At 55.7% G+C, this 21,430-nt stretch overlaps 1 protein-coding gene across 3 annotated transcripts; it reads left to right on the top strand.

Annotated features, from left to right (window-relative positions):
- Nucleotides 1-168: 168 nt before the first annotated feature.
- Nucleotides 169-17,730, top strand: Mvk (mevalonate kinase). Of its 3 annotated transcripts, none has more exons than XM_021634760.2 (11): nt 169-263; nt 1,277-1,368; nt 2,299-2,446; nt 5,925-6,069; nt 8,515-8,670; nt 10,377-10,480; nt 10,977-11,022; nt 13,055-13,145; nt 13,456-13,572; nt 16,203-16,356; nt 17,154-17,730. In XM_021634760.2, the coding sequence occupies exons 2-11, from the start codon at nt 1,291-1,293 to the stop codon at nt 17,300-17,302; spliced, it is 1,188 nt and encodes a 395-aa protein (XP_021490435.1). In that variant the 5' UTR covers nt 169-263; nt 1,277-1,290; the 3' UTR covers nt 17,303-17,730. The 3 variants fall into 3 exon arrangements, with proteins under 3 accessions (XP_021490435.1, XP_021490436.1, XP_060238562.1); XM_021634761.2 differs by having other exon boundaries at nt 196-263; nt 1,280-1,368; XM_060382579.1 differs by lacking the exon at nt 169-263 and adding an exon at nt 359-378.
- The last annotated feature ends 3,700 nt before the right edge of the window (nt 17,731-21,430 follow it).

Raw genomic sequence — 21,430 nt, 5'->3', positions numbered from 1 at the left:
CAGTGGCCCTCGCACCAGGGCGGGGCACTCTCCGGGACTTGTTTTCCATTGGATTACAACTAGAAAGAGGCGGGGAAATCCCTGCTTGTTTGAAGTTCCCATTGGTCCATATTGTAACCAATCCGTAAAGGGAACCTCGGCTCCGGTTCTCTGATTGGTCAGAGGCAAGACGCGCCCACTTCCGTGGGGTTCTACCCTCCGGGATGGAGAAGAGCCGGAGCTGTGGCTGGGGTTTCGGCACAGTTGGGCGCTGGCCGTGGCAGGTGAGAGGCCTGGGTGTAGGGCTGGGCTGCGAGAGGACGGGGTCCCGGACACCCCAGGCCAGGCACCCCAGTCCTCTGCCTTAGTTTCCTCGATCTGAGCGGTCGGCGACAGCAGGTCGGACAGTTCCCTGAGACGGGGGTCTGCAGTGGGATGGTTTGCGTGAGAGAGTTCGCGAGAAGCCTTGAACCCGGGTGGGTTTTGCATTATTTATAACAGTGTAAAATGCATGCACTCGTATGTCCAGCAGAAACGCTTGGTGAGACTCTTCCTTGTTTAAATGGGCAGCACGAGGCGTAACAGGTGTGTCCTGCAGCCTGTTTATAATTGAGGTTTATAATTGAGACAGGTTGGTTGCGGTCCCCGTGTTCTGAAAGAGTTCTTTCTTCTCCAAGATTTTATATCGCTCTTCCACACCGTCAGACACATGGCCTTCGTGGTAGACAAGCAGACCACTGCTGGGCCTCGCAGTGGGTGCCCGTGTCAGTTTTTTACCGTCAGTAGTGGTACTCATAAACGCTGGACTGAGAACGGGCCGGTGCTGAGTAGGTATCAGTAGTCAAGAAGCTGCTGTCTACTTTGTCAGACAGACAGACCCTGCTGCTTCTACTCCTTTGACTCGCTCTCCAGTGTCGCCACTCTCTGATGTGTGGGAAACAGAGTCATGGTAGTTGACGTAAAATGACGTCGCTGGGGGAGCGGAAGGGCTGGGGTCCGAACCCCTGTATTTTTCATTGTCCAAATGGCACACTGTACATAGTGCTGGAGGTACATGTCCTGCTGTTATGTGCTGCAGCTGTCCTCCTCTAGGGACAGATGCTTCCTCTCCCGCCCCTCTTTGAGACGGGCCTGCCTGTCACTCTGCAGACCAGGCTGACGTCAGACCCCCAGACATCCACCTGCCTCTACCTCCCAGCTGCTGGGATTAAAAGCATGTGCCACCAAGCCCAGCCTTTCTGATGTTCCCAACTAACATCTGGGAACCTTTATTTTTCTCTCTGCTTTTTCCTTTGAGGAGTCTCAAGAGCCATGTTGTCAGAGGTCCTGCTGGTATCCGCTCCAGGGAAAGTCATCCTCCATGGAGAACATGCTGTGGTCCATGGCAAGGTAAAAGACCCCCACCCTGAGCCATGAAGAATCGGGTACCACTCCTCTCTAACACTGAATCTGAAGAAGGCAAAAGAAAGGCCTGAGGGGTAGACAGGATGAATCTCTTCAGCCAGACAAAGCTTAAGCTGAGAAAGGACTTCTGGCCCCATCCGGTACAACAGCAAAATGATGTTTGTAAAACCCTACGGGTTGGGTGGAATCACTTAGCAAGTGAGTGTTGGTGGAGGGGAAAGAGCTTGGAGGTCTGGACTCTGGGGCATTCCAATGTCGAGGAAATGGAAAGATGGCTTGGTAGAGGTGTTGGACACGTGGATTATCTCATCTAACCCTCAGACTTAACCCAGGGGTCCAGTTTGTGGTCTTCTATTTCACAGATAGGGAAGATGCAGCTTGAGAGAGAATTGGTAACTTGACCAAGCACATTGTACCATCAGCACTGAGAGGGAGCCTGAGTGGGTCTGGGCCTAAGGCTTTTTTTTTTTTCCTCATTCACTCCAACTGTCATTAAAAAGAAAAAAGATTTATTATTTATATAGTATTCTGCCTGCACACCAGAAGAGGACATCATGTCTCATTATAGACAGTTATGAACCACTCTGTGGTTGCTGGGAATTGAACTCAGAGCCTTTGGAAGGACAGTCAGAGCTCTTAACCTCTGAGCTATCTCTCCAGCCCCCCCCAACTGTCATTCTTTATGGTTTGTGGGTGGGACCTAGGAGACAACCTCAGGAGGGACTGTCTGCCTCAGGTTTTGAGGCAAGACTTCTCATTGTCTTGGACTGTAAGACTCAGAGCTTGCTGGAATAGACTAGGCTTGATGGCCAGTGAACCCCAGGGATCCTCTTGTCTCCACCTCCGAAACACATGGATGCTAGTTCCTGAACCACTCACCCCCCAGGCTTACTGCTTTTACCCTTTATTCTACAGGTTGCGCTGGCAGTGGCCTTGAACTTGAGAACATTTCTCCTGCTTCGACCACAGAGCAATGGGAAAGTGAGCCTCAATTTACCAAACCTTGGTATTAAGCAGGTCTGGGATGTGGCCCGGCTTCAGCTGCTGGACACAAGCTTTCTTGGTTAGTATAAAGCGGGGGGGCAGATGTGCTAAAAGCCTGGCCTCTGAAGGAAGTGAGGAGGTGGTGACAGGGTAGTTACTTCAGGCTGTCTGTGAGGGGACCAGAGGACAGCTGTTCTCTTCTGACCCCAGGAAATTGGTTTCATTCATTTAGTATATGATTTAATTTTGTTTGTTTGTGATAGAGTCTCACTGTGTAGACCTCACTGTCTTAGAACTCACAGAGATCTGCCCGCGTCTTCCCCTCAAGTACTGGGACAAACCCAGCAAGTTTGTTTTCCGTGTGTAAAGCTGTGCCCAGGATCTCTGCACCGTGGTGGGCAGAGCACTCAGGCTCACTGTAAAGATGCTCAGCTGTTGGATTAGTCACCTTCTCGTTGCTATGACAAAGCAGCTTTAGGAAGGCTGTATGTTGGCTCTCGGTTTGAGCACAGTCCACCCTGCTCATGGCAGGAGTGAAGCATCAGGTCACCGTTGTCGCTGTGGAGCCATTGCCTCTACAGGCAGGAAGCAGAAAAGATGGATGCCGGCGTACACCTGTTTCTTCCTGCCGCTAGGTCTAGACCCCCGGCCCCTGGGAAGGTGCCACACACATTCAGAGTGGGTCCTTCTACCCCAGTTAAACAGTGTTCTCTAGAAGCACCATCAGAGACGTGCCCAGAGTTGTTTCCTAGCTGATTCTGAGTCCTCTCGATGTGCACTAACGCACTCCCAGTACGTGGGAGGTGGTGGCCAGAGGATCAGGAATTCCAGAACAGCTTCAGCTGGATGGTAAGTTCAAGGCCATCCTGGGCTACATGAGACTGCATCAAACTAAATAGGATAGAAGAGGACAAAAGGATTAACTGTCATGGGTATGAAACGGTGTGGGTACTTACATAGGCCAGAGGGTAAACGTGCAGCAAAAGCAAAGTCTTCAGGAAGAGATACCCCCTAACATCGGTGATTGGTTCCCGGGGACGATAACATGGCAGGAAGTAGACCAAGAAGCCGTTGGATTCTGCATTCAGTGACGAGCGAAGCCACTGCTGTTTTTGTGTAATTTGTTATTGAGCATAGGGCTGGGGTAGGTCAGTGGTGGAATGTATGTGTAGCAACTGTTTATTACAGCGACTCCAGTCAACACCAACGAAGCATGGCTAAAATCGCTTCCCAGGGGAAACACAAAACTGCCCCTCCTGCTGAGGTCCCAGCGACAAACCACGGCACAATTCCACCAAAGTTCACCCTGGGGAGCCAAGGAGTTTATTGGGCTTCTGTACAGAGCATAAGTCAGGGGTTGCTTCTTGGAGTGTGGGCACCCCCACGTAAAGTCCTCACCAGAAGGTTTTTATCCCCAAGGCCGAGTGCAGTTAAGGCAGAGTTGCACGCAGTAGGTGCTAAGGAGCAGCTGGGTGTTCAGGTGAGGGTTCTGTGACCCCTCTGCCCCACCGTGAGGGTCAGGCAGTCAGCAAAGCCAGCTGTGGCAGTCGCTTCTTTGCAGCTCAACTCCCCAGATGGCAGTTGCCAGGCTCCAGTGCCAGTGAGGAGCAAACAGGAGGCGATGGACACCTCATCACTCCAGCTTCCTCAGCAGCAACCTGGGCATTCTGGCACCAGCCCTCCAGGACCGACTGCAGGAAATGGGGACCTAGAGTGACCGAGAGGGAAAGTCCTTCTCTCTGAAACAGGGTCGGGCTGTATCAACATCCTAGGGACACGGGTGCTTCTCTTTTGGGGGTGTCAGCACTCTTCCCTTGGCTTAGCCCAGGGCTCCTACGCTGCTGCTGCTGCTGCTGGTGGTGGTGGCATGGGAAGAGAGGTGGTTACACCCATCCAGGCCAGTTCCCTTCACTCAGCAGGGTGGCACTTGCCCCATTGCCTGCTCTGATCCCAGCCTGCTTCCTCTTCTCTGGCTCATGCATTTCTCAGCAAGCCCAGGGCAATCGAGAGGGCTCCAGGGACTGCTTCCAGCCTGCATCCAAACCCCTCCATCTGCCACCAGATGTGGAACGGTAGTGAAAACTTGGGTTTGGGGTGTGGCTCAGCAGCAGAGAGCTAGGCTTGATCCCCTGTAGAAGGAAAGGAAGAGGCTGTGTCTGCCTAGAGTGGCTCTTTTCTCCTTGCTGTGCCTTAGAATTGACTGGGGAAGGGGGGGGTCTTTGTTTGGTTTCCTGGTGTCTGTGGGTTCCTGGCCCTGCTCCTCTCCTATGGAGGATTGGTAGAGATGTTGGGAATGATTAGATTTTGTAAGAAGTTCCCCAGGTGACTCCTGAGATCCCCCTGCGTCTCAGAGCCTCTGGAACCTGCTTTCCATGGCACCAGGTACTGGTTAGGGCAGAATGTTCCATGAGGCCCAGCCACTGCTTTTCTAAGTTTCCAAGTCAGTTTCTAAAGCGGCAACATCCAGGCATGGTAGCTCCCGGCCAAGAACACACAGCCCACTGGCAAGTCCCAACAAGTCTCTACCCCTGCCGGGCCCAGGGCCCTGTGACCTGGCCGAGGGTTGCTGTGGGGTCCCAGTAGGGTGAGAGATGGGTGCCAGGGCTGTAAGTCGGCTTCAGTAGGAAAGTAAAGGGGCCCCCTGGAGACCGGTTTCTATCTTTTGGGGTCTGGTGCTCCCTCCACACAGTAGCAGGCAAAGTGACCAGGTACTAGCCCGTGTGCCGGGCTGTGACTCAAGTGTGGTCTCCCGTCAGTGGTCCCCAACGTGGGTTATATCATTCATCTCCATTTTATGGCTGTGATGGTTAAAGCTAAAGGTTACACCAGCAGTATGGATACAGAAAGGGTCCAGGTCTCCAAACTCCAGGATTGGTCCATGTCCATCCCAGAGCTCTGCAATGTTGGGGTCTCCTTGACCCCTTGGTTTGGCCCTCTAGAATGTATCGTCACTCTGTTCAGCACACGGCCCCTGAACTCTTAGTGAGTGCCTTGAACTTTCCCAACAGCCACACCTGCTCCGTCCCACCTGCTCCGTCCCACCTGCTAACCCGAGGCTGGGAGTGATTATAAAGGGAGCTGGTCAGACTTGCTCAGCCTCCAGTGCATCACAGACAGAGGCTGCCCAGGTGGGACCTGGCCTGTGCTAGCCCCTCCAGGGCCTTACAGCTGAGCCACATCCCCAGTCCTTTCCTCTTTGAGAGAGAAAAATACCTGGGATTCATTTCATTTCATTTGGTTTGGAAGGCTGGAAGGTAGCTTTTGTGTTCAGACTGTGAGTCAAGCATTTGGTCTGGGCCGGGCACGCCTGAGCTTTTATACAACACCCTCCTGCAGAGGTGATGCTGTTATGCCACTGGCCAAGGACTGTGTGCGTAGTGAGTGGCACAGTCAAGCCCCATACCTAAGGCTGCCTGCCCCCCAGGCTGCAAGTGATGGGCCCACAGGACTGGAGTGTTGAAACCCTGCTTTCCCCCCAGGCTGATCCCAGTGTGTTCTGTGGCTTATAACCTCTCCAGCAGGCCTCTCACCCACCTGTGTGTTTGCCTATGTGACAGAGCAAGGTGATGTCCCAGCGCCCACCCCAGAGCAACTGGAGAAGCTGAAGAAGGAGGCGGGCCTCCCTGAGGACTGTGTCGGCAATGAGGGCCTGGCCGTGCTTGCCTTTCTCTACCTGTACCTGGCAATCTGCCAGAAGCAGAGGTGTGTACATAGTCTGTAGGCGTCCACCCGGCCTTCCCTGGGGAGTGTTCCGGAGAATCCCTGTGCCTCTAGGGACGTAGGCTGTCCTCTTGGTGTGGCGGCAGTAGCCTGGGAGACAGGCTCCACCTGTTTACTCCTGGGGAAGCAGAGGCTCCGGAGATAGAGACTCTGAAGAACGGTTAGCTGGTCAGGCTACAGAAAGGGTCCAGGTCTCCAAACTCCAGGATTGGTCCGTGTCCATCCCAGAGCTCTGCAATGTTGGGGTCTCCTTGACCCCTTGGTTTGGCCCTCTAGAATGTATCGTCACTCTGTTCAGCACACGGCCCCTGAACTCTTAGTGAGTGCCTTGAACTTTCCCAACAGCCACACCCTGCTCTGTCCCACCTGCTAACCCGAGGCTGGGAGTGATTATAAAGGGAGCTGGTCAGACTTGCTCCGCCTCCTGTGCATCACAGACAGAGGCTGCCCAGGTGGGACCTGGCCTGTGCTAGCCCCTCCAGGGCCTTACAGCTGAGCCACATGGGCACTGTGGCGAGAACGGCTCAGGAACAGTGGCATGTTGACTGTACCGCGTCCTCTGCTGCTTTAGTTCAGGGGCACAAAGGCTTTGTTGCAGTTCCTTGGGGTACCTCTTTGTGGTATGGCTGGAAGGCACACACCTGCATCCTCTTGCTGCTACAGTGCCCCTTTAAAGAGAGACCTGGAGAGCTGGTGCCTAGAGCATGACAGTACTGCCGAGACCGTGTTGGCGTGAGCACCAGACACTGGTGGCAGCCCACTTGCCCTCATTCGAGGCACTTGCTCCCTCTGAGGCTCAGCTTCCCCATTTAAAATGCATGCATTGCCAGCACCGAGCTCTGGGGATAGTGACCTTTACTCTGCCTAAAGCACAAGCCCAGAGCCTGGCACGTAGCTGGAGGCATGGTTACTGTGGCCATTAACCATTTCCTCAGGCTGGAAGCGGTGGCTTATACCTGTGAGCCCAGGACTTAGGAGACTTGAGGCAAGAAGACTGCGTGGGTTGCCGTGTGCATGGACCCTGGAGTGACTTCCAGGAAAGGCCGACAGCCTGGGCTGCAGTGTGAGACCTTGTCCCAAGCAAGCAAGCAAGCAAACAACACCAAGTGGAGCTGGGATGTGGCTAGAGTGTTTTCCTAGCGTGTGTGCACCCCTAAATTCTGTGACACATAAAGTGACCCAGTGACACATAAAGCCTGGTGTGGTGGTGCGCACCTGTGACCCCAGCACCTGGGAGGTGGAGGCTGGATGGCCAGAAGTGGAGAGCTGTCCTTGTCTACCCAGAAGCTTTGAAGTCAGCCTAGGCTTCACTGGACCCTCTCCAAAATTTGCTTGTGTGAGCATGCACACACACACACACACACACACACACACACACACACACACACAGTAAATTCATTAAGTGATAACGTAATAAGGATTAGGAATATATTTAAGATGGCAACTGGCCGTGGCCATGACAGGCTGTATATAGTTGTTTGGGTTTTTTGTTGTTGTTTTGAGACACGTAGTCTGGGCTGGTCTGGAACTCACTGTGAGACCTAGCTAGCCCAAAACTCACAGAGCTCTGCCTGCCTCTGCTTCTGCAGCGCTGGGGTTAAAGGACTGTGTCACCATACCTGTCACCAGTGGTATTTTTTATGCAAAGTGAAAGGCATTCCGAGCAGCAGGTGTCTCCCTATACACACCAGGCCCCGTGCTGAGGACAGCTCATCAGTGGCCGTCGCCTGTACCTGATCTGGGGATCCTGAGCTTGGGTAGCACACTTGGCTTCAGTGGGTCAGGGCAGAGACTCCCATCTGCCCAGCGTGGGCCTGTGTGCTCTGAAAGTCATGCTCGGCGTTAGATGTGTAGGACTCAGACATTGCGGAACCATGTCAGGCCTTGCCTGAGGGAGGCTTCTGTGGTGGTGTGTCTTCTCTTCTAACCGACCAGCAGTAGACCAAGTCTGCAAGGGTGGTGTCCAGTGGGAGAGGCCTCCTGGGCCACACTGGGTGCTGTGAGGAGAAGCTGTGGAGGCAGATTGCACATGGGTCCCTTAAAGCCCAGGAACGGGCCTTGCGGGTGGTTTGGGAAAGTGTCCAGTTGAAGCACTGGGTGCACTCTAGAAAGATAGTGGGAGATAATATGATGGAAGGCTGTGCCAGACAGACGGACAGCTTGTGTTGAGAGCCAGGCCAGGAGGGAGCCCAGCTATGTGGAGTAGGAAGGGGTTCCAAGGAGGGCTTTGTCGTTTGCAGTGATTTAAGCCAGGTACCTGTTTCCTGGTCGTCTGGCTCACCTAGCTGACATCCAGTGGGGATGTGTCTGCATGACAGGTCCAGATGCTCAGTCAGCCCCTCCCCCAATGTCCATTCCTGGCCCGGGCTTCCCAATGGACCCTCACACCCTTCACGGGAGCCATGCTTTGTGCCTGGTGTGTTTCAGGATGCTCCCGAGCCTGGACATCGTGGTGTGGTCGGAACTGCCGCCTGGAGCGGGCCTGGGCTCCAGCGCCGCCTACTCGGTGTGTTTGGCTGCCGCCCTCTTGACCAGCTGTGAGGAAGTCACCAACCCCCTCAAGGACAGGGACTCCACCGGCAGGTAAGGACCGTCTTTGTCCTGCTTGCTGTCCTTCCCGTGGTGGAGCACTGCAGCCTGGAACACTGCTGTACCCATCCGAACCTCAGTTTCCCCTCTGTGTGAAAGGGGGTAGCCCTGCCTTTCCCATGGGATATTTTTGTCTCTCCGTGTTTCTCTCTCTCTGTGTCTGTCTGTCTGTCTCTCTCTGTGGTATGTGTGTGCGTGTATGTAGGTCAGGGTAATCTTGGTGTGGGTCCTGGCCTTTACCTTGAGAAACAGGGATCTTATTTGCCACTGGGTGCAATAGTCTTGCTAGTGTGTGAACTTCTAGATAGCCTCGTGCTCTGCTCCCATCTCACCGCAGAGCTGCTGCTACTACAAGTGTGTGTCATTCCTCCCAGGCTACATGAGACCCGGGGTCGGCTCAGATCCTCTTCCTTGTACACCAAGTTCTCTCTTCACTTGAGCCTTCTCCTCTTTGCCTTTTTTTTTTTTTTTTTTAATGACAGTATCTTGCTATGTAGCCCAGGTTGGTCTCTAACTCACAATCCTCCTGCATCAGCCTTCTCTCTGCTGGGTCGTCAGGTGTGCAGCATCACCCATGGCCAGCTGTCATTAATCAAAGCCCCTCCTACTGTGTGAGTTGCAGACCTGTGAAATCTTCACAGGGCATATGAGAACAGACCCAGAGGCAGCAGCTGCTTCAGCGAGAGGTTGGGCCAGGTTTGCACACTCTCATGAGCTGTGGTCCCTGGGGCCTATCTTAGGCCACTGTCCCCAAGCATTGTACAGTAGTGGTGTGTTCATCCATCTCACAGCATGCTGTTGCCTCTGGCTTCACAGATGAGAGAGGTGAAGGTCTAGCTTGACAGGAGGACTGGAGTAGCAGGTGGGGTCTGACCAGCCCACAGCACCCCGCACAGCTCTGCAAGGGGAGGGGATCTGCAGGAAGGAGCCAGACTGAGGAGCAGGAGCAGGCCGGCTGCTCTTCCAAGTTCTCTGCTAGTGTTTACTTGGCCACATGCCGGTGCTGAGCCCACCCCGTCCGCAGGATACTCCTCTGCTTTAAGGAAATGCAGAGGTGACTGGTGCCCACCAGGGATTCCTGGCGGTGGCGTGTTCGTTTGTTCTGAGGCAGCATCTCGGTGTGTGACACCATCGCCGTTGCTGCCCCAGTCTCCCAAGCGCACAGTTGCAGGAGCGTGCCACCGTGGACACCAGCTCCCCCCACACCAGCTCTGCTGCTGAGCCGCACCTCCAGCTCCAGTGGTCACATAGGAAGCGGGGGGCTCGCCTGTGCTTGTCCTTCCCGGGACAGACCTGGTTTAAGAGCCGGCACTTGAGCAGAGGTGGTCACCACAAGTCCCATGTAGATACAAGGCCTGCCTCCCGTCACACATGACTGGGCCAGGGAGAGAGTGAAGTTAAGCATTCTATCCCTGAGGAGAGTGGGGCTCAGAATCACCCAGTGAGTGAGAGTACCAACCCCTGAGGCCTAGGCCGCTAGGAAGCTGAAGCCCAGGCCACTCATACCGTGCTGCTGCATGGTTTTGGGGGAAAGGAAAGCAAGGCTCAGTGTCCTCTTGAGCTGCGGGGGTAGACTCTTCTGTTCTGAATCCCCATCAGTCCCTGGGCTCCGGGTAGTCCTGTGCTAGCAGCATGTGCCACCCATGGCTGCTTCCTCCTGCTGTCCAAGGTGACCCCAGCCCCTAACTCTCTGTGCCCAGGTGGCCTGAGGAGGACCTGGAGTTGATTAACAAGTGGGCCTACAAGGGGGAGAGAGTGATCCACGGGAACCCCTCTGGCGTGGACAATGCTGTCAGCACCTGGGGTAGGTGTGCTTGCGTCCTCATCCTTCCTGGGAGTCTCCTCATGTTGGTAGCTGCCCTGGTTCTCTCGGCGTGGGGTGGGTTCAGCTAGTGACGTCTGAGGGAAAGAGCTCGTTCCTGTTCTAGGCAGGGAGACGATCTCAGGCTCCGGCTCTCTGAGGGGTGGGCTCAGGCCCTGGAAAACAGGAAACTCTGCTGCTGTGGAGTTGGCAGACCACCCAAGCAGCCTTCCACCCTGACAGAACACTCACTGGCAGGCCCAGCCACTGAGCCCTGGGCCTTAGCCCCACCACATGGGCAATGATTGAGGACACCAGGCCGCTCAGAAGGCCGAGGTCCCACAGGCTTTGATACCTTTTGGGTCCTCCACAGCTGAACCTGGAATGGGTGGGCATGTCTTTCAACCTGGCATGTCTTGGGGCCACACTGACCTCACACTGCCCTGGAATGCACATCTGAGCCTTAACCCTTGGTGATAGCCACTGTCCCTCTTTTTAGGAGGAGCCCTGCGCTACCAGCAAGGGAAGATGTCGTCCTTGAAGAGGTAATTCAGGCACTGTTGCTGTGCCCAGCCCAGCTGCTCCACACAGCCAGGGAGAGCACTGTGCCTTTGTGAGGTTGTGAGGGTCAGGTGTCCTTCTGCCCCCTTCCCGCTGTACCACAGGGTGAGGGAGGCCTGGGCACAGTGAAGCTGGCCTGGGGCACAGTGAAGCCGGCCTGGCTATCATCTCTCTCCTCATTGTGGTTAAAGGTGGAAGTTACACGTGACTACCCCTTCCCCTCGAAGCTGGTCAGCAGACTGTGGCTGCCTGTCCGTCCATTCAGTCAGTAAACATTAGGCACTTCCTTGCTTTTCCTAATGACACATCTATGGGCCCAGGAACGCAGACATACCTCTTGGGCTGTTTCCGGGAACTCTTGCTGGGCATGAGGTTAGCGTTTGGACAGATAAGTCTGGAAGCCAACAGATGACAAAGAGGCCAGCAAGGCTTAGGCGGGCTGGAGCCTTCAGTGGGAGGCTCGGGCAAGGCTCCGGCTTGGCAGCTCATGGGCTGCTTTGCAAGCCTGTGCCCCACCTGGTCAGCCATACAGACTGAATCTTGCCAGCCAGTGCTTTTGCCATTAGCTGAAAGGTGGGATTTCGGATTAAATTGTGGCAAGTAGGAGCCTGTTTGGCTGTGTGGTGGGTTATGTGTCTGGGAGGGTCACTAGTACTTTCTTGCCATCTTCACCCATGGTGGTTGTCACAGGGTGACCAGCAGCATGCTTGGGTAGATGCCCACAGCATCCCTCAGCTGTGATGACCAAAAGTGTGCCTTGGTGAAAGCTGACCAGATGGGGTGCCCGAGGGCCTTTGATGAGGTAGCACCAGAGCAGAGGCCAGAACGAATAGGAGTTTCGCAGCTGTGAGGAAGGAGCAGCCTCCAGGAGAATGCATGTAAGTGCAAAGGTCCTGAGGCTGGTATAGAACAGCAGCCAGGCCAGGGTAACTGACACCTGTAGTGGGGAAGAGGGGAGATGGGATAAGATGAAGTCGGGGAGGACAGAGGACAGAAGCTCTTCCAGAGCAGAGCCTGGAGTGGTGGGCCCTGGACCTGATGGGTTTCGTGGGCTGGCAGTAAACCTTTAGCAGAGACTGCACCTGAGGATGAAGGCGTGCTGCACAAGCTACCCAACCCTCAAGCCAGTCCCGCCTTCATGCATGGTGCCGTCCTGTACAAAGCACCTTGGTGGTGTGGCTCAGGTCCACCTTCCCTGAACGCGGTCTTTTTGAGTGACGGACAGTCTTTAAAAGAGACAAGTGCTATCCTCCAGGGACTGATGCCCCTTTCCTGGGCTTTTGGGCCATGAGACAGCCAGCCTCCGGCAGCCTCTTCACCTCTGCGGGGTCTTACAGTCTTGAACTGTAAAGAGGGCATCTTACAGGGCCACCTCCAGGTTCTCTGCTTCCTTCCCAGCCCACAGCTCTTTGCAGAGCATAGTGGATGACAAGGAAGAGCAGCTGGTTCCTCCAGAGGCCACTCAGCTCAAGGACAGTCAGGAATGTACAGTTCCCCGAGGGCGGAGCTGGGGGTGTGGCTTTGGCTCCCTATAGCAGGGTTCCCGCCTGGATTGCTGCTCTGGGCACTGTAGAACGAGCTCCTGGGCAGCTGGCCTCCTCAGTAGCCTCCTCACTCCCTCCCACACAGCCCGACAGGAGAGATAAAGGATGGTCAGCAATTGATGCCCCTGCAGATAGTCCCGAATTCCCAGAACCCTGAGAGCTGGGGCTTTTCTGCAGAAGGGTGCTTGTCTGTCATCCCATCTAAGCTTGAGGGTTGAGAACCACCTCGGACCTTCCCTGTACTCTGCCTTAGCCACTTTGAACATGCGACCAGTGAGGGGTCATGACCTGCCACCTCTAGGCCCAGCCTACACCGCTCTGCCGCAGCCTCTGCCCTTATGGTCTTTATCCTGCCCCAGTCCTCACACCGCATGATGGTGAAGTCTTGGAGGACCTCCTTTCTCCTCTTCCTGTCCACGGATGCCCTGTCCTAGGCCTGCCTCCTCCAGCCTGCCTTCCTCTCTCACTTCAGGCTCCCGGCTCTGCAGATCCTCCTCACCAACACCAAGGTCCCACGGAGCACTAAGGCCCTTGTGGCTGGCATCAGAAGCAGGCTAGTCAAGGTGCTGCTGGATGGAGGGGTGCTGAGCATATTGGGTAGCAGGGAAATCCGAGGAGGCAGCGTGGGCAGAAAGGAAGGTGCTGACCGCGGCCACCCCCAGGCCGGAGTCAGGATGGGGGATTTTGGAACAGGCCCGTCCCTTTAGTCGCACTGGCTTTGTGGCAAGGATCGCCCTGCAGATGTCAGGGCCACACCGGAGGAGATTCCCCGAGGGCTGGTGTAGATGGTGTGTCCCTGCTATGGCAAGGTCTGCCCTCCCCTATCCTTAGACCTCACGTTCTGCCTGCCTTCCTCCGCCTTACCTCCCGCAGTTCCCTGAGATCGTGGCCCCAATCCTGACCTCAATTGACGCAATATCCCTGGAGTGTGAGCGCGTGCTAGGAGAGATGGTGGCAGCGCCGGGTCCTGACCACTACCTTGTGCTGGAAGTAAGCCTGCTTGCAGAAACCCCTCACCCACCCCGCTGCTGTTCAGGTAGTATCTCCCCCGTCCTCAGCTTGCCCAGGCCTGGGCCCTGAGCATGTGTGTGCCCACGTAGACAAGCGTGTCTTACCTGGAAGCCTGGCACACTGAGGCCCGGCGGCGGCGGCATGGGCAGGTGTGGGTCACGAGACTGAGGAACAGCCCAAGTGGGAAGGCGCTTCGTCTTGCCAACCCCCATTCCCTGTCTGTCCTGGGGAGATGCCTACCCTCCTGGTTCCCACTCTGTGCCACCTGCTACTCTGGTCAGGTGCCCTGAAGTTGTCCTGTGGTCCCCTGACTACGGCCAGCACCATTCTCATGATTCTAGAACAGCACATGAGCAATTAGCATTTGAGCATCCGAATTCTCTCTCCCTCGCTGCCTGCTGGTGGCCTCCCTGGGGTGTCACAGGTTTGTTCCCTTCCAGGGTCTCCTGCTCTCAGTGCCCATGTGCCCCCTGCTCAGAGCCAAAGCCTCCCTCTCAGACAGACATGGGCCATCTGGTCTGGTAAATTGGGCTGTTGGTAAAAAGCCATCTGGCCTCCCCCAAAACACAAGGAGACCCAGCAGCCCCAGGCTGAAGCAGCTGAGCAGCAACAGTCATGGGAAGGTGCAGGCAGGGTCCCTTCCAGACGGCCCGGTGCGCTGCTGCTCTGCGTGGCCTCTAGCACTGTCCCTCGGCCTCCACCCCTCCCGGCATCCCAGTGTGCAGCAGCCAACAAAGCTCAGGGCAAGGTCACTCGTCACTCTCACACCTTGCAACCACCTGTGTCTCCCTCTTACAGGTGTGAAAGCTGAGGTCCAAAAAGACCGACGTTCTCCTTTATTAACCAGCTAGGGGCTGGCCAGGACCCAAACTAATGACTGACTGGTTTTACTTACTTGTTTTTATTTTTCGAGACGGTGTCAAGCTACGTAGCCCTGGCTGGCCTGGGACTCACTATGTAGACCTGCCTGGGGTGTGCACCATCATACCCAGCATCGCTCAGACCTTTGCTGAGCACCTACTGTGCGCCGGACACAAGGCCTCCACATAATCTGGAGCCTCTGTCCTTATTCCCCAGGCACCCTCCTGCAGTCTCCAAGCCTTGCTTCCCAGCTCTCAGTTCCTTCCACATTCAGAATCGCCAGCTTGAGCAGGAAAGTAATAAAGCTAGAGAACTGCTCTAGTGCGCCCCGCCGAGCCCCGGAGTGCCGGGGAGTAGTGTGCTGATTACACAGTGTGGGTATTTTTGGTTGCCGCAGCCGCCAGAGCTCACAGCTCCGCTCTTGGACAGCTCTGCACGTGAACCAGCGAGCCGTTCTCTGGTGTCACAGTCTGTCATCTGATCTTTGACAGATTTTGGATCAGAATGTGACAGGTGTCTGGAACCTGCCTTGACAACATGACACCTATAGCTCAGGCACACCGAGAGGCCCCAGAAGTCTCCGCACGCAGCCCCGGGCTTGTAAAAGGCACCCAGGGCTGCCACCGGGCCACGCTGCCTGTCTGCTCATTTGTCAGAATGCCAGCAAGCAGGGTGGGCCCCAGAGAGAGCACCTTGCAGGGCCTGGCAGAGCTGTCTCAGTGATGGGCAGCCCTCAACGCACAGGCATCCTGAGCTCTGAGCTCAGAGCAGAGCCTTGACCAGCACAAGCCACACCAGTTCCCCAGAGCAAGAGGAGGCGTCTGAAGTGCCAAGGATGCCCTCAAGCTCCAGCACTGCTTTTCTGGCGCTGACTGGATACCTTAGAGATGGGTAGCCCCAGACAGGCTTTTTGCCCCTGGCCTTCAGTGATAAAATGTAGCCCACAGGGTGTTTGCCGAGCACAGGTCCTTCCCGTCAAGCAGCTAGGACAGGACAGACCTCACACTGTCTGTTTTCATGGGAGAAATGCTCTAGCAAAGGACCCTGCCTAAGCGCTGGGGAGGGCAGAGCCTCGCCTCGCCCAGCCTGCCTGAGGGCCAGGCCCAGGAGGGAGTGCAGAGACTGGGTGGGCTCTTCTCTCCAGTGCTCATTGTGTACCCAGCCTCCAATAAAAGGCCAACAGCGGCTGCCTTCAGCATTTATCCACACACGCCTTGTTGGTCCTTGGCAAGCAGCAATTTTATTGCACATAGTTGAAGAAACCTAGACCAATATTTAGCTATTTCCTCACTCATGACCTTGCTGGAGTGACAACCTGGTTCTTATTCTGAAAGCCAGCCCAGGAGGCAGCAGTAGACTGACATATTGTTGGAGACATTTTCTCCTGCAAATGGCAAAGCCTTCCCCACTAGCCTTTAGTGGAAGAGGAACGGGCCCCTAAGTAAGGGAGCAGTGGTAACGCTTTCAAGCGTAGCGGGATCCAGGGATTGAAGCTGTGTGGTTAGGAGTCTTTCCTGTGATCTCGGACCACAGGGCAGGTGGAGAGGTTCAGTGGCCAATGTCTGAAGTCCACTAGTTTTAGCCATTCAAGTAGAACCCTCTGCCTGCTTGACCACCCATCCCACGTAGTCACAAGGGCAGGCTCAGTACTGGCCTACAGAGAACATGAGCTGCCCGCATCAGCCCCTGCCAGGGGACAGGAGGCTTCCCTCGGTGGCTCAGGCAGGAACACATGACACCTTTTCCAGGAGCTAATGGACATGAACCAGCACCATCTGAACGCCCTCGGTGTGGGCCACGCCTCCCTGGACCAGCTCTGCCAGGTGACAGCTACATACGGACTGCACAGCAAACTAACCGGCGCAGGCGGCGGCGGCTGTGGCATCACCCTCCTGAAGCCGGGTACGGGGCCTATGGGGGTCGGGAGATGGTTGCCAGCATGATCTGTGGTGGAAGGCCGGCTAGAGAATTCCCTAGAAAGGGAGACTTGAGCTCTGCTCTGTGGCCTTGGACAAGTGAGTTAACCTCTCTGTTCCTTTGTTTCCTCTGGGAAAACAAGGGTGATAGCAGGAATGCTGCTGGACTGTTGCTCCGGGAAAGCTCGTCGTGAATGGCCGTGCTCATCGGCCTCTGAGGGGAAAGACCCAGGAACAGGCTTGAGGGAAGGGAGCCCCACACCACACCAGAGTGGGAGGAATTCTTGCTCAGGCATCCAGTAGGCGATACCGCCCACCTCCGCCCACTCCTGGCCTTCTTGCTTGCCCTCCTCCTCTTCCATCCCTCTGTCCCATCACTCTGTACAACCCACTTTTGTTTCCAAAGCCCCTTGATCTCAGGAGTGACTTCTGGCTTCAAGGAGTGCAGTGTCCTCCCTCTAGGAGGCCCAGGGATGAAGCCTACCGAGTCAATGCTTTAAGAGCAAGCCCAGGACACCAGTGCTGGCCAGACACAGGTGGGGGCGGGGTTGGCAGTGTCAGCCCCGTTCCCAGGGAGCAAAACTGAGGCCCACGTGGGAGTTAAGTCTGAAGCCACATGAGCATGACAAGGCTGGGTCTCGGTGATTAAAGCCCATGAGGACATGTGGGGCCTGGCACATGGCTCATAGCTGCTGCCATGAGCCACAGAAGTCAGGAGACGCACAGCAGGAGGGCCTTACCCCTGGGGGGCAGGAGCATCTGCTGAGTGCCTTACCTCCCCAGGTCTGGAGCGAGCCAAAGTGGAAGCCGCTAAGCAGGCCCTAACCGGCTGCGGGTTTGATTGCTGGGAGACCAGTATCGGAGCACCTGGGGTCTCCGCGCACTTAGCTGCTTCCGTGGCTGGCCCTGTCCGACAAGCCCTGGGCCTCTGAGATGATCTTACACTACAGTTCTGCCAAGAAGCCCCTCGCTGGAGTATCTGGGACCGGACACCTCTCCTGGTGGTAGCGCTTTCTGGGCTCTGAGAGGCGCTGCTTCCGTGACTCATCTGGCATTCCTGGAGCCAGACAGGCATCAGTTGTAGGATCTCCTGAGATGGTAGACTGATGTGGAGGCCCTTCACCCTGGAGCTCTTGTGGGTGCCTCTGACCAGGCCTGGCTTCCATCTGCCTCGCACAAACTCTGTGGCTCCTAGCCACGCACCATTCTGTCCAGCTGTCAGTGGCTGCTTAGGAACTGTTCCTGTCTGCCGTCCTCTCAGGGATCCTGAGCTGAGCAAGGTGTGCTGACTGTTCCTTCTCCATGTGTGCTTGTGGGAAAGCTGCCTGCGGGGGAAATAAACAGAGATTGTACAAACAAAGCCTCCGCCCTGTGGGAAGGTAGGGCTGCTGCACTCTGCTTCTTGCCCTTCCACTGCACCCTCCCTCTCTCTGTGAGTTCTGGGGCTGAAAGAAATAAGACGGCCATGATTTTGCTGTGTAGCTCAGGGAGGGAGTTTTCCTGAGTAGTCCTTGCTGGGTAGGGACAGGGGCTGTCTCCCTCAGTCACAGCACAGAGTGCGGCTACCACAGGTACCCACCAGTGCACAAAGCCCTGAAGCCTTGGAAATAAACTTAGGACCTGAGATATCCCCTCCTTCTGATGTCAGCTGGCTAGGTGGAGGAGACACCCCTCTCCCGTGCTCCTGGAATGGCAGGGACCACCAAAATCTGGTGAACTAGTAGTGCCTCCCCCACAGAACCTGTGGGAGCCAGGCCCCCCTGTAAAGATGGACTAGGCTGAGTTCATTTCAGACGAATCAGTGTGCGTTTGCCCTCAGCCGCTAGGGGGCAGCTGGTGCCTTTCTCGGCACCCTCAGGAGGAGGGTAGGTGGCAGCTGGGTTGGGGTGCAGCACCTGGAGGTCACGGCCCGCAGCTCCAGGGCCATAAGAAGTTAAGGCCCAGTGTGTTTTCTGTGGCCCTGCCCTTTAGAAACAATACAGGAAGTGATAATGTTCATCCTGAGGACAAGTGGGACAGTCTGTGAAGTCTCTTCCGCGGTTAACAAGCCGAGAAGCCAGAGCTCAGAGATGGTGAGTATCCGTCTGGAGCCACGCAGCTGATCAGCCTCAGAGGCCGTTTGACTCCAAAGCCTGCCCTCAACCCGCTCTGCCCCAGCACCACTCCCCCCTCCTTCAGAGGTACTTGGTCAAGCCCGGGGCCAGATGCTTTCTTTACCACACTATTTGAAGGAGCAGCAGGGAAAGAGGCATGGGACCACTGTGGAGTCTGGGATGGGGAGGGTGAGCCATCGTGCCAGCTCTGAGCTGGAGAGGAGTGTCAGAGATGGAGATCCACAGGGTCTGTGTGCTCCCTGCGGCTGGGTGCAGCTCCTGGTGTTGAGATGGTGCCCTGGCCCTCAGGAAGCAGCCACCCGTGTGTCCCAGCCAGCACGGCCACCCTGTGCACCTAGTGCCACCATACCCAGCCTCCCGTCTGATAGGCCTTTGCAGCCGCCACTGCTCACACAGTGGCGTCACTTGGCTGTTCTCAGCCGCCCCAGAGCTTCCCAAAGACCCAAGAGAGCCGTGTCCTCTTCCTCAGACATTCTGCCCTCACTGCTCTGGGTGAGGCCCCAGCGCTAGAGGCCTCACCTGTTTTTCCTTTCTTTAACCTTTATTTGTGGTGTGCCGTGGTGGGTGTGTGGAGAGTGAAAGGACAGCTTGTGTGGGCCGGTTCACTTCCACCATGTGGGCTCTGTGGCTTGAACTCAAGTCATCAGCCTTGGCAGTAAGCACCTTTACCAGCAGAGCCGTCTAGTGGGCCACTGGCTTTACCAAGGGAGCCATCTTGCCAGCTTTTCAAAGCTCCTGGGTAATTTCCAACGTACGCTCAGGCCTGAGACCTTTAAAACCAGAGGGCCTCAAGGTCACCTCTGGCATGCCAACCTGGTGCCTGAGCTCAGTTCTGGGCAAGCTCCATTCCAGCTCTGCCACCTCTGGCCATGTGACCTCGGACCAAGTCACCTTTGCAGACTTTCTCTTAGAAAGTGAGGTGACAGCCCAGGTTATACAGAGAAACCCTGTCTCGAAAAAAGAAAAGAAAGAAATAAGTTGAGGTGAACGGACTTGCCATTAGAGAATCCGTGTGAAGATCGAGTGAGAGAATACACAGCAAGCCCTTGGCACTGTGATGCTCATGTACACCAGGATGCTCAATAATTTTCCCAGAAACCTCAGTGCCTCATGCTGGTTAAAACAAAACAAAACCAGCCTTGCCGGTCAGATACTCCTCTATTCACTGTGGAAAAATCGCTAGTGCTACCCAGCTTCATCCCTTCTAGTTACTCTGCTTGGAACCAACACGGCCTGCCACCCTCTGCCAGGCACAGGACAGCGCCTCTGCCACTGCTGTGGCCCTGACAGCACCCTGCACAGCCTCCAGTGCACAGCAGGCCCTCACATGGGGAGGCGGGCTCCAGACACCAAGGCTGTACCAGATGGGAACTGGTGTTGAAGCCTTGCTCTCCCTGGTGCCACTGGCCAGCCTTTGGTGCAGGCCCTGGCTGACCTGCCAACCTCCCCTCCACGTGCCTTGCTCTGCCCTTTGGCTTTGCCCTTCTGGGTCAGGCAGGCACCCCACTCCACATGTCTCGCCCAGCAAAGTTGAACGATCCCTGGCTGCCTGGCTCATTCTGGATGGACTTCTCTAGGCACCTGCCGTCTTCCAGCAAGGACTAGAGAGCCACTTCCACAGCTGGGGTCTCTGGCTCCAGGCTGGGCTCTTGGCTTAGCCATTGTCGTTAGAAACGTCTTCACACATTTCGTATAACAGTGAGCCTGGTGCTGCTCAACTTTAACCCTAGAACTCAGGAGGATGAGGCAGGCAGCTCTGAGGCCAGCCCGATCTACATAGCAAGTTCCAGGACAGCTATGAGTTACATAGTGAGAGTCACACATACAGTACACTCACTCTGTCTCTCTTCCCCCCCAAAGTTGACAGTCACATAAGTTCACTGTGATGAACATAAGAAAAGCAGTGTTGTCTCAAACCACTCCATTTGATCAGTTCCCACCTTCTCCACGCCTGCGCATGCTTTGGTAACCTGCTGGTTTGTTGTGTAGTCACCATTCTGTGCCCAGGTGCCCAGATCTCTGGTGCCCAGGCCACCAGCACATTTCCCTCAATTTGCCCCAAATGTGGAGCCCCATAGAGTGCCACACAGCTGCTTCCTCCAGCGCTAAATCCCTTCTAATCCACCACAGGAGCCCGAAGCGCACACTCCCACCACACTCCATTTTGTGCTGGTCATTCTCGCTACTAGGTGTCCTGTCCCTAGGCTTCTGGAGCCCGTGAAGGCTTCCCATGGGTAGGAGCTTCTCCACCCGACAAACAACAGGGAGATGCTCCGGAGGATACACACGTTCTCTCTGGAGTAAGCCTGGAGCTTTTTCACCTGTGAGGGAAGCCTGGTGCCAGGTCGAAGGAGGCCACACATTCCACGTGTCTTCCCCAAACAAACGCACAAGCACAGTCGCCCCCAGCGTCACCCAAAGATGTGTGAGCCAAAAAAAATCAGTGGCGTAGCGGAAGGAACTCGAGCAGGTACTGATGGGAAAACCAAGCCCAGAGAGGGCGAGAGGCCTGCCAAGGGTCACACAGTGGGCTACCTCATGCTCTCCTTTGCCTTTGTTTCTCCGTCACCAGAATGCTGTGCACAAAGCCACCTCAGCCTCACTTCTGCACACCCTGCCCGGCTTGGCGTGGGGGATCCACTCCAGCTCTCGGTCTGCCTTCCTACATGCACAAAGCCAGGCAGCGTGGTCAACACCCTGGCGGTTGTCATCTTTATCATGTGCGATGGTCCCATGGCACAGCTCACAGGGTCACATACAGCCCCTTGTCTGGAGTCCCCAGCAGTGCACCATGGGATTTCTGGTTGTGTGAAGGTGTGCAGAGTCTCACTGAGCAGGGAAAAGACCAAAAATAGAACGGACCGCATAGGCCAGCTAATGTTGGATTTGTGTCACATAAACGCCAGCCCTCAAGCTTCTTGGGTAATGGCAGGGTGACCTTCCCAG

Source organism: Meriones unguiculatus, chromosome 4 (genome assembly GCF_030254825.1).
Source record: "Meriones unguiculatus strain TT.TT164.6M chromosome 4, Bangor_MerUng_6.1, whole genome shotgun sequence".
Taxonomy (NCBI): domain Eukaryota; kingdom Metazoa; phylum Chordata; class Mammalia; order Rodentia; family Muridae; genus Meriones; species Meriones unguiculatus.
This window is presented reverse-complemented; position numbering and strand designations above follow the sequence as displayed.

What these genes read in the sequence shown, in the direction of transcription:
- Mvk (XM_021634760.2), top strand. Translation starts at nt 1,291, where the DNA reads ATGTTGTCAGAGGTCCTGCTGGTATCCGCTCCAGGGAAAGTCATCCTC. An exon ending in GACAGGGACTCCACCGGCAG is followed by an intron (nt 8,671 to 10,376) that starts GTAAGGACCGTC and finishes CTCTGTGCCCAG; the next exon opens with GTGGCCTGAGGAGGACCTGG. An exon ending in TCAGAAGCAGGCTAGTCAAG is followed by an intron (nt 13,146 to 13,455) that starts GTGCTGCTGGAT and finishes TACCTCCCGCAG; the next exon opens with TTCCCTGAGATCGTGGCCCC.